Source organism: Monodelphis domestica, chromosome 5 (assembly GCF_027887165.1).
Source record: "Monodelphis domestica isolate mMonDom1 chromosome 5, mMonDom1.pri, whole genome shotgun sequence".
NCBI lineage: Eukaryota > Metazoa > Chordata > Mammalia > Didelphimorphia > Didelphidae > Monodelphis > Monodelphis domestica.
In genome coordinates this window covers 192,229,721-192,242,708 of record NC_077231.1, presented here as the reverse complement: position 1 = coordinate 192,242,708, position 12,988 = coordinate 192,229,721, and the positions used below count along the sequence as shown (strand labels likewise).

At 37.7% G+C, this 12,988-nt stretch overlaps 1 protein-coding gene across 9 annotated transcripts in view; it reads left to right on the top strand.

Moving 5' to 3' along the window:
- CADPS2 (calcium dependent secretion activator 2) overlaps nt 1–12,988 on the top strand; it is a 758,482-nt gene that overhangs the window by 736,608 nt on the left and 8,886 nt on the right. For 8 of the 9 annotated variants that reach the window (XM_056799641.1, XM_007504220.2, XM_056799643.1 and 5 more), the window contains one exon: nt 12,884–12,988. In XM_056799641.1, the coding sequence (XP_056655619.1) occupies nt 12,884–12,988 (105 nt within the window). The other variant, XM_056799639.1, reaches the window with a different exon arrangement.

Here is a 12,988-nt window from a genome sequence, read left to right as displayed (position 1 = left end):
ACAGAAGAGCAGTAAGGGCTAGGAAATGGGGGTTAAGTGACTTGCCCAGGGTCACACAGCTAAGATGTGTCTGAGGCCAGATTTTAACTAGAACCTCCCATCTCTCAGCCTGACTCTCAATCCACTGAGCCACCCAGCTGCCCCCTAATAACTTCCATTCTTGAGCAGCTTTCACACTGAGTACACAATAAATATAATTATGAATAGTTTGGAAGGGGCAGATGGATACCACAATAGGCAGGTTGGGGACTGGGGGTGGGGGGAGGGATGAGGAATGGCTTCCTGCAGATCACTGCAGGCATATATTTCGATGCCCCACTCCAAGATTCCACATACTACAGGCAGAATGGAGGCAATAATAGATCATTTCAAAGTAATATACTAAGGAATAGTAGCTAGCCTTTAAAATAATGCAAATCTTATCAAAGTAGTTTGTTGTAGTTAATCCAGTTAACACCTTTGGTCACTACCATTATTATTCTCTATATTTCAACTGTGACACTATATAGCTGTCTTTCCTCTACCATCCACCCAGACTGTCTCTAATTTGAACCCTTAGAGGAAGAATGTCTTTCTAAGGATTCAGTCAGTGGGAGAGCAGAAGACTGAAGCCCATCATAATCTCAGTAATTCTTTAAAAAAATCTGTCTGTGTTGTATGACCACATTCAGGTTTATAAAGAACATTTATATTTATATAATTTTGGGGTTTGTTATCACAACTCCTGCTCCCACTATACAAGTTGGGTCCCCAGGCAAGGCTATGTCTCCCCATCAGAGTTTAGGGCTATCCCTTAGGGTTCTTCTCTACTACCATTAACTCAAGCTACTACTTAGATGTATTTCTCTCACTTCCTTAACTTCCATGGATTAGCAATCCAGTATCTTTTAACACAATTAATTAATTACCTATTAATATCCATTATCCAATTAATATCAAGTCTTTTACAAAATTAACCAATTAATTATCATCAATTATCTTTTATAAAAGGTCATTTGTTGATAAAATATAGCAAGAATAAAATACAAACATTTCCCCCCAATTCCTGGATCCTATTATCCCCTCTCCAACCCCTATCCCCAGAGAGAGTAGACTCAACATGTAGGCACATTCTATGAAGCAGTTAACCCACTAAGTTCATCTCCAAATTCGTCCTAGCCAATCTAGAGTCTCTTTGGCTCTTTCTTGAGAGCCAGGTCAAGCACATCAGAAGGGCCTTTACTCTCCGTCAGACTCATCTGACCACAAATCTGGCAGGGGCCCCTGCTCCCAGGCCTCTATCAGCTCACTCTCTGAACCTTTTAGAGCTCAGGAGGTCACAACCTAAAAGAGGAAAGAACCAATGAAATGAGACAAGAGCGAAGGATAAAGACTATCTGACATTGACCACCTATCAGTCACCTGGCTCAGGATGGGCACCTGGGGAGAGGAAGCTCTTCTCGTCAGTTCCTTTCGTGAACAGCAAGGTGAGGTGTTCAAGGCTGCCTTGCAGGTTCTGAAGTGGAGAAGTGGGCCCTCCATCATTCCTCTTGGGAACTTCCAGAAGCAAGACTGCCAAAGAAGGGGGTTCCTAACATCAGGAGCTGAACCTCCCCTGCAGAGATTCGTGTGAAGTTTGAGAATTTTAAATGCTTCTATAAGTAAGCAATGAAAAGTTGATGAGGTACAACAAGCCGGTGGATTAGGTAGTTCAAAGATAATTAACACTAGTTTACAATAAGGATCATTTGCTGTTTTTGTTGTTGTCAGTCATTTTCAGTCATGTCTGACTCGTAATCCAGTTTAGGGTTTTCTAGGCAAAGATTCTGGAGAGGTTTGCCATTTCCTTCACAAAAAAAAGAACTGAGGCAGAGGGAGTTAAATGTCTCCCCGGGGTCATAAAACTAGTAAGTGTCCCAGGGCAATTTGAACTCAGATGAGTTGTCCTGACCCCAGACCCAGCACTCTATCCACCCCCCTGAATCAAGTCCATTCAATTTAAAAAACTAGCCAATTCAATGAATGGTCATGTTCTTTGTCTATGACTGTAGACGAGCCCTTAGAAATTGCTTGAGGCATTTTGACATTAAGGGTCAAAAACTAATAAATGTCCAAGGTAGGATTCGAATCCAAGTTTTCCTAATTCCAAGCCCATCCCCAGATTGACTATTTCAGTCTCTTTTAGGCTAATGGGGTATAATAATTGGTATAGGAGCAACAGATAATATTTTAAAGAAATTAGATGTGAGCTACAGGAAGTAGCTTACTTAGTCAATGTTGGCCTTTCTGTTTGTGGATTATATAAATAGCTCAAAAGTATAAGACTATAAGGGAAATAAAAGCCAGGGACTAAAGCAACATACATGTTTACTAGCAGTCATTTGTAGATACTAACCCAAAAGAATTATAAAATCAAATACTAGCCATAAATTTATAGCTTATTCAAAAGAGTCCATTTTTAGTTTTTTGAAAAATTAATAAGAAAAGGAATACTGAATTTATGGAAGTTATAGTGTATTAGCAGCAGTTAAAATTAAAGAAGCCGTAGATAATAGTACCAGATCTGGAGTGGGGTAGACCTGTCCTCACTCATGTCCTAGCTGTGTGACCCTGGGCAAGTCACTTTACCTCAGTGGCCTGCCCCTTGCTACTGTTGTCTTAAAATTTAAGGTAAGGGTTTAAAAAAAAGTCCTTGCTTCATGGAGAAGAATGCATAATTCACTATATTGTTATTCTCTATTCTGTGGAATTAAACCAGGAATATAAAGTTTGAGGTGCCTTGGGAATAGTGCTGTGATAGTTTATAGTGGTGTTGAACAATTGATGCAATTCTATTTCCATTGGGATGGGAGTGGAGAGGCTAGAACTATAATTTTCCTTTTAAAAAGTAACAGTAAAGAAACTCCTACCAGTGCAAAATAAGAACAATTCATTTGTGCATTTATAGTCTTAGGGAGTTCGTTGCCTGGATGACTAAAAGATTATGCAACTTGTCCAGAGTGACAGGATCAGTATGTGTCACAGATAGGCCTTGAACCCAGCTTGTTCCCACTCTGAGGCCAGCATTGACTGGTCCCCATATCTTCCCTCCTTTCCACACTGCACATCTGACTCTCAAGACTTTCTCTCCTCTGCCCTCTTGGCCCAACACTGTCATCTCTCCATCGTCCACCTCAGTTTTCAGTTTCCTTTTATGAATTGTCTGTCATCCCCTAACAAAGTGTAAGCTCTCTGGTGGCAAGAACTGTCTTTTTTTCTAATTGTACTTCTATTTCCAAACACTTAGCATGGCACCTAGCACACAGCCAGTGCCTAATAAATACACTTGATATAACTAAAGTACTTAACTATATTCACATTCAGGAAAACAAATTCCCAGAGATAACAGGTGCTTGATAAATGTTTGAATTGAATTGGATTGAGCCAAGGGTTAGTTTTCTTTCCCAGACTGCCCTGATTTTGCTGTAATGCCCTGGCTTCCCAATTTGCCCACAGGGCATTATGGAAACACTCTTTTTCCAAAAAATAGTATGGAAAATGGTGTGTAGGACACTAACAGAGCCCCTGGCTTTTAACCTGAATCGAGTAACATGGATTGCATCATGACAGAAATGAATTTAACTGAGCTTTTTCCCTCTCAGACATAGCATGGTGTATAATGGATAAAAAGCTAGTTTCATAGCTAGGGAGACCTAGGTTCCAGTGTCACCTCTAACCTAAACTGGCTGTGTGACCCAGACCAATCATTTAACCTCTAAGTGCCCCAGGCACCTCTCCAAGACTCCAAAGTAAATAAATTTGTCAAAGAAAGTTCTGACTTGTATTGGCAGAGAAAGTCTCTTCCCGGGAGTCTCAAGGACCAATGGAATAATAGGTTTTATTCCTTTATTCTTTATTCCTTTTTTAAACTATTAAAAAGCATTCTGCTGTAGGATCTAGGAATAGGTTGCACAATGGATAGAGCACTAGGCATGGAGTGAGAAAGACTTGAATTCAAATGTGACTTCACTCATGCAATATGATTCTGGGAAAGTCAATTATCTGTTTATCAACTCTGTTTATCTCAGTTTCCTCAACTGTAAAATGGAGATGTACCCCACAGGGTTGTTTTGAAGGTCAAAGAAGATAGCATTTGTTAAGTGCTTAGCACAGTACCTGGCACAAAGTAGGTGCTATATAAATATTTATTCCTTTCCCCTTTGCTTCCTTTATCACTAACTGACCACACCTTCAGATGTCTTTCAGATACTGCTTTAAAAAAACAAACAAACAAACAAACAAAAACATTATCACCAGGACTAACTGAAGATGCTGTAACTGGATTTGGAGGGATGTCACCCATTAGAAATACTGCTTTTACTCTTGAGTAATCAAGAGGTCTCTGCTTTCTAAAATAAAGCCAGAGTAATGAATGAACCATGGCCAGAGTACCAGTTATTCTTGTGAGACTAGATAGACATGTCCTAATATATATACTCATATGGGCTGTGCCTTTGGACATCTGGGTGACAGGGGTTAGAGTACCAGGTCTGGAGTCAGGAAGACTCCTCTTCAGGAGTTCCCATCTAGCCTTGGAACCTTGCTAGCTTGTGTGACCCTGGGCAAGTCACTGAATCGTTCGCTTCATTTTCCTTGTCTCTAAAAGGATCTGGAGAAGGAAACTCTTCCAGTATCTTTGCCAAGAAAACCCCAAATAGAGTCTCCAAGAGTTGGACATGACTGAACAAAAATAACAAACACTGTGTTTTCATGTATGGAGCAGCCCCCTCCCCAGTTTCTCTGTGACCCTAGCCTGCCATTTGTCACCATGAAAGTCCTGGAAGAAAGTATGAGGAGTTCAGAGTTCAGTTTACCCAAAGAAAACTCATTCATTAGGGGAAAGAAAAAACAGTCACTTGAGTGTTTGTTTCCATCTGTTAGTTCTTTACACTGTATTACACACATTATTTCTTCGTTCCCACAGCAAAACCTAATACTTGGCTCTAGTGGTTATTACCTTCAACTGTAAGTAACAGTCTATGCAGCAGTTGACTGAATTCATTTCTTTCTCCTGCCATGGAGATAGAACAGAAAGCTTTCTAAGATACTGAGGACTGCTTAGTGTTCAAGCATTTTCTCCTTCATTGCTCCTGTGGATATTTCAAGAACACTTGAACCCTTTGGGATAGTCTCTCAATTCCTGGTAAAAAAAAATCTTATTTATTCTTCTTAAAAAACACCAGTCCTTCCTTTCAAAGAGATGCCAGCTTTCTGTGGGACCTAGAAAATGTTCTTGTAAACAGAAACATTAAATAATACAACAGTGATAGTACTCTGCATTTCCTTTCTTCTCTTCTCAGTCAAAATGCCTGAGAAATCAGAATCATTCTCTATTACGCTGCTTTGAGAAGATTGTTACCCCCAATAAATTATGAGGGGTAAACTTTATTAGGAAATGAAATGATGTGTTCAGGAATCCAAGTTAGTAGGAAAATTGACTCTTGAAAGTTCTAGAACTCCAAGCTTCAAGGCTCAGTGATTATTTAATTCCCTGCATTGGTCTGTTTTCAGTTTATGTTGGAAATCTTTGAGATAATGGAATAAGTAAGAAATTAGGAGTTTGAGCTGAGCACATCAAAATTTTAATTCAATGAGTATTTATTAAGTAAGTACCTATGATGTGCCAGGCACATTTATACTGAAGATATAAAGACAAAAGCAATCTTTATCTTCAAGGAGCTTACATTCTCCCAGGTGGCAATAGTATATGCCTTCAAATGTGTATATGTGTACATACACACACATTTATATATATTTTAGTTTACTTCATATATATTTCTATACATACATATGTATTATACACACACAAATATGTGCTGGATAAACAAAATAATTCAGGGCAGGATAAGAACTAGGATTCATTGAGATCAAGAAAGGCCTTGGGTGTGTTGGACCACTTGAGCTATTTTCTTCTTTTTAATTTTAATTTAATTTAATTTTTCATTTTTTAAATTTTTACCATATTTACATGATTCATGTTTTCTCCCTCCCCTCATCCCTCCCCCTCCCTGGAGTTGACAAGCAATTCCACTGGGCTATACATAAAAATCTTATCACTCAAACCCATTTCCATTTTATTCATTTTTGTAAAAGAGCAATCCTTTGGAACCAAAACCCTAAATCATGTGCCCTTATAAACAAGTGGTAAATCACATGTTTTCTTCTGGATTTCTCCTCCCACAGTTCTTTCAATGTAGATAGCATTCTTTCTCATAAGACTCTCAGTGTTGTCCTGGATCATTGCATTGCTATTAGTAGCAAAGTCAATTACATTTGCTCATCCTACAATGTCACAGTCTCTATGTATCATGTTCTTCTGGTTCTGCTTATTTCACTCCCCATCAGTTTGTGGAGATTTTTCCAATTCTTATAAAAACCCATCAACTCATCATTCCTTGTAGCACAATAGTATTCCATCCCCATCCTATACCACAATTTGTCCAGCCATTCTCCAATCGAGGGACATCCCCTCATTTTCCAATTTCTTGTACTTTAGCTATTTTCTGGCATGCTAAATTGATTTGATTACTTTCAGGATTTTAGGGGTAACTTTAAGAGTACTGATACTTTGATTCTCAATGGTGTGCTTCCTTGCTGACAGTCAGTCTTCAGCTTCAATTGACTTTTAGAAAAGGAATTTATTAAGAATATACAGAAAAGGGATAACTTAGGTGGTTCAGTGGATTGAGAACCAGGTCTAAAGTTGGGAAGTCTTGGGTTCAAATTTGACCGCAGATACTTCCTAACTATGTCCCTGGGCAAGTCATTTAGTCCCCATTGCCTGGCCCTTACTGCTCTTCTGCCTTGGAACCAATACACAGTATTGATTCTAAGATGAAAGGTAAGGGTTATTGAAAAAATGTATAGCAAAGTCAGTAATTTCAAAAACAGTTCCCCCTAACTGAGGGGTTCATGCCTCCGTTACATGCACAAGATCTTTGGGGAGAGTGGGCTCAAACTTGAAATACAGTGGCAATGAATACAGAACATATATGGTCAAATGGCACCTTTTATTTCTGACCCCATAAGTCCTTTTTTCTTTTCATGAAGTTCCTTGGGTGTAGCTCTGTTGCACTAGAAAAGTTGATGATTTTTTACAATTCATAACTCATTTTTCTCTGTCATGAGGGGTCATGATACTTGCACTGTCACTGGCCACTATCACTGTGCCAGGAATTACTCTCTCAGCTGGGCCTCTGATGAATTTCCTAAAAATCATACAATCCCCATCCAGTATACTCATTCACCTAAAATAAGGAAAAATAAATACAAAAGAAATAGAGGTGCCACATGCCCATAAACACAAAGAGAAGCCACCCTTTCCCTGAGCTGGCAGCTCACAACAGTCCGTATTTCACTCACTATCAGGAAGGGGAAAAGATTGAAAGAATGATGGCACTCAGGTTCATCTCAGTACCTCCTGAATCATGAGTTCTTCTGACTCTAGACAATTAAAAGAATTTTTTGTCACCACATAGTACCAATCCTTTAGTTATATATGACTGAAAAAAGACTTCCAAAGTTGCATATTTGGGATGGAAACCAGGGAAGGAATATCAGTGCATATCCTATATATTTCACCAGGAAAATAAAAATCAGAATATATTCTGAGGAATGGGTCCTCCTTGGGCAATCCCACTTTATAAAAGGTTGAGTCAAATGCTTTCAAGAATTCAGGGTTTTATAGGTGGAATAAAATATTTCCTTACATCAGTTTCCTTTTTGTTCTTTGAAACCGAGTTATAGTTTCAGGGAAATGCCTTCAGTAGGAAAAAACTTGTCATGTTCATTAAATCAAACTTCGAGTTAGTAAAAAGGGTTATATGGCTTCATAGCTTTCACTTCCAGACTCAAAAATAGATAGAAGGTGTAAATTTAGTTATACTTGATGGCAGTAATACTGAAAAAATACTTTAAAAATAATGAATGAATCATTAGCATTTATTATAAATATTAATATTTTATTAAAGTTAAAAACTTTTAGGGTATCTTAGTGAATCAAATGGCTTATATGCTCTCACCAAAATTTTGTGTTTCCAAATAACAAAAATAATAATCAACCATGTCATTTATTTTAAAACCATACATTAGAGACCAAAATCCCTATTTGAAATTTTCCAGGTATAATTCTCAACTCAGTGAGTCTCAAGAAACAACCTACATCTGATGAAATAATTGCAAAAATGTATTCCACATACACAATGTGGAAATTTAGCCTTTCAGCTCTTTTGTAGCTCTTGAAAATGTATTTTTCTTTTATTCACCTATTGAGAAAGGCATAGCTGGAAGACATAAAAAACATAGCCTTGGTCATACCAATCCCTAATCAATAAAAAGCTAAAGACTTAAGCAGAAAATATGTCACAGATTTGTGCCCCAGCAAAGCAGCTATTTTTATTTTATCATCATCATCAGAAACAACATTCTGACAGAACCCATTTACTATCAACAGCCAACATATATAAGCCGTATGGGGTCTTGTGATTCAGATTTAGGAATATCAGCCCCAGAAGGTCTAAGGCTTTGTACATTAGTATATATTGAGTCCTCATTCCAGGTGGCAAACAGCTGCCCCTTTAAAAAAATAAAAATAAAATAAACAGAACTTCCCAAATAAACCTGAAGTCCTTGTTTTCAGAAGAGTAGTTCTATTTAATAGAAACCTTCTCCCCAAAAATGTAATAAATTAGTCCGGAAAAGGAACTGGGAATATTTAATATATTTGTTTTGTGTTCCCGATGGTCAACGGAATAATGAAATTCCTTAACTACTTCTCTTTAACTTGCATGAAGAAAGCACGGTATGTTGCTAAATCTCTTTTCACCAGCACTGCCGAGAAACAACTTTAATCCTTGTTAGAAAATTGCAGAGTCTGGGACTGACAAAGAGCTCATGCTTGTTCTATTGTTAGTGCTTCTGGACCCTGAGAGTGGAGCCCTTTACAGCTGCATGTATCCAGCCTGGCTCAGCTGTACTATTTAGGAGAGGAGGTTTGTCAATTTCTATTGACAATGGAGAGAGTTTTTCTGTGCCTGTAGCAGCGCTGACACAGTTGGGGATCAATGCCAGCCATTCAGACTACACCCTCTTTCATTGCTTTGGTTTGTTAATTCAAGACTAAAGGTCCGCCGAGGGGGTTTAGGGTGTTTAAGAAAGCTGATGAACTGTTTAAGAAAGCTGATGAACTGAAAGCGTTTATAGCCCTAGTGTGGCAATTTCCATAGTCAGTGGCAACTACTGGCACTGAGGGAGTTGTGTCCTTGTTGACCCTCGCGTTATTAAAAATGCACGAGCGCCTCGCTCCTCGATATTTCAACACTCTTTCATTGTCAATACCACCTTCTGGGCCCTTCAGCTTGTTGCTTACTCTAAAGATCTCCTTAGATTGGGTTTGAAAACTTCACCTTAAACACTAGATTAGACTGATGTTCTGTTTTCCGTGCTCCTGTTGATTTGTTGAACCTTCCCAGGGCTGGAAAGCAAGTAGCAGCTTGATGGGGAGACGGGCTGCTAATATGATTTACCAGTCTACAGTCATGCACAATAAGTGTGAATAAATACAGGGGTCTCACAGAGTCAACCCTAGCCTTTCCTTTTCTTTTATTTTTGCTTTAAAAGAGATATCTCAGGAAAATGAAGTGAGTAATGCATGCCCTTACAGGAGCTGGATGAAGCATGAATAAAAAAAAAAATACATATTTTTTCTTCTTCTGTTAAAGTGGTTGGCTGCTGTCATGTATTGATGTGGAAAAAATATATAATATACACTTAACTGCTTTATTCCTGTGTGGACCACAGCAAAGAATAAAGCAATAATGCCATGCCATTGACTTCAGTGAGAACTGCTATGCCCTTCATTGCCATCCCCTGAAGGAAAAAGTGAATAGTCAGCCAGCAAATGTTTTATTATAATAACTTCGGAATGAAAGGATGTTTTCTGGACGTTTGAACGTTTCTGCAAATTGGCCCTACTGCAAGACGTTTTCTTTTTTTTGGGGGGGGGGGGAGTGAGGGCAATCTACTTGAGACTGTTTTTCTTTTCCCAGTGATCAAAAGTAGAACCTACTGCACTCCAGGACCCAAAGGGGGCTTGTGACCTGGGATTTTCAACACCAATTGCAACACCACAAATAGAAAACTCCTTGCCTCTGTTTTTTCTTTTGTTTTTGTTTGGTTCACAAGAAGCAATCATGAGAGTGAATTTTCAGCGTCTTTATCCATAATGGCTATAAGAATTCTGTGCCCATCTGCTGCTTTTCCAGAGCAGAATCCAGGACTCCTTGCTAGCCTTCACTAAATTCTTTAAGATTCTATGATCTTTATATTTTAGTATATGATTTTTCCCTTTCCCCTACCGCAGTGGCCGTGTCTCTTTGCTGATAGGCACTCTTATAGGACGTGTGGTGATGCTGGTATTACTTCAGCATTTTTACTCAGTGACAGTTCTGCTGTATTATTTCTGAGAGTGTTAGGGAATCTATTGACAATTTTTCCCCCTCGAAAATGCTTTCCACCATAGACTTTGATTTTTTCAGTCATAGGGTCTAATAGTTATTACTAATTTCTATTTTATATTAAATGTGCTTTTGATTATCTCTTCATAGTAATTATCACATTTGTGCAGCAGAGGAATAAAGTTAAATTAAGTTTATACTGGGTGAGGCTTTCTTTTAAAAAAAGACTAGGTACGAAGTTATATTGCAGCATTATTTTATTTTCTCAGGTATGTCTTCAAAAGTGTGGTTAGCACTAATATGTACAGTAATAGGAAAATGTAGCAGGTCTTAACTAAGACTTTATACTAGCATTTGTTCTATGAAGTATTTTCACTTTTCATAGGAGTAGGTAATTTTTCACTGAAGGAAGTATTACAATTGTAAATTTGCTTTTCTTATCTGACCAGATTATATCCTGTTTCTGATGCTTAGGTATTTTCTTCAAGTACTATATATATTTGTTAACAAAATTTTTAGGTCTATTTTTATTTTAAAGGTGAGGTCATGATATTGATGTTTAGAATCATGAGAACTAGCCAGGATAAAAAATAAGTATGACAGAACAAAAATGAACAACTGAGGATCCTTAAAGTATACAGTGCTAGCAGAAATAATCAAATGAATTCATTTGAATTTTTATTAAACATACTGATTTTTTAATAGTTTGAGCATCTAGTTTCTTAAATCCTATTATTCCTAATGTTCTAAAATCTCATAAAAATAAGACTATAACCATATGAGGGGGGAAAGCAAAAGTAGAATGTGGATAATGGGGAAAAGAAAACCACTTGTGTTTTAAATAGCATGGAATTTCACTCATCAAATTGATATTAGAGGGTTTTATAAATCGGTTATTCCATATTTTAATTAGCTTACCCCATATTTTGTGCACGTTCTGTATACTAATTTAAAAGTATAATGACATATGAAGCCAATTTGTTTTCAGAAACTAATAACTAAAATACCATTGTTCTAGTTAGATCAAACTATGTCAGAGCAACTTTTTAATAAACATAAGTCAAAATGGTAAGAAAACCAGACTTTATCTGCTAAGACAACTCCAGAAATGGATTACATTAAATATCTCCCTTCCCCTCAAAAAGTGTTATTACCTATAAAATGATTTTAATTGACCTCTTTGTGTTTTGGTATTCATATTTACATATATACATATATAATAGCAAACTTTAAAACACAGAGTTATAACACATGCATGCAAGATTCCTTAAATCCTTGTATAAGCTACCCTGACCTTTCCCAAATACTGTCTAGAATCTGACTTCTCCTTGTAACATATTCTCTTCACAAACAGCATTATTCTTTGAGTTGCCAGAAACCTAGTTACAGTAGCTATAAACTGAACTCACTTAATATGTGAATTGTGACTTCCAGGCTGCCCTTTTGTCACACATAGACCCAGACTTTCTCTTATTTACACAAATTTGGACATTATAAAAAGCAAATTACATTAGGGGAGAATTTCAGTCCCTTTCCTGGGGAGAAACCTGCAATAAACAGGGCAAGGACTTGAACTCTTCCCAAAACTAAATCGCTTCCAAAATGAAGCAAACCCTTTCCTTTTGCTGTATGAGCAGCAGACAGCCATTGAGTCATTTATTTCAAAAAGAAAACTACCCTGACAAGGTTCCTCAGATCCCAGGGAAGGTTTATTCATTGTTAGTTGGATCTGAAGGATTTGAGACGAACCTAACGCAGTAATAGGTCTAGGTCTGGGTGAAGATTCAATTGTAAATGGAAAGATGTGTTTGTTGAGGGTGCTTTTTTTTGCCATAATTCCAAAATAAAATAAAAGAAAGGCATCAGAAGATTTTGACTCTGTGCCATGGTGACATTTACCATTTGATTTTTTCTAGGACTCTACAATATGGCATGGAAACCTTGAAGTGATGAAAAATTTCTCTTTGAAAATAATTTAGCTGGTTTTCCCCCTGCTGTCTCAGCAGGCTATTCATTGCTATAAACATGTATTTAGTGCCCATTGTTACTTACAGCTTACAAAGCAGGCTACTAGGCTGCAAAGTGCAAAGCTCTGTTTCCCTGTGAATATTCTGCAGCTGAAAGACTAGTGCTAATTCATGTAAAGCACAGTCTAGGTCAAGTTAGCAGATTTCCTAGCAAAACATGCAATTCTCTTAACAGGAAATTATAGCATTATTGACTTCAAGTGCTGATCTGTGGTCATTTCAGAGTGTTTCATTACCCCTCATTACCAAATCTGTTAAATGAATACTGCAGAGGTGTTTTTTTGTGTGTGTGCTTTTTTTTTTTTTTGGTGTGTGTATGTATGTGTGTGTGTGTTTTTTCTTTCCCTCCTTCCCTCTGCCCTGCCGCCCCATCCTTCTTTTCAGCAATGGTACAGCAGCTCCATGAAAGTCATTTCCGTGTGGTTGGCGGATAGATTAGATCTTCAGCTTCACATCTACCAACTGAAGACTCTCATCAAGATAGTGAAG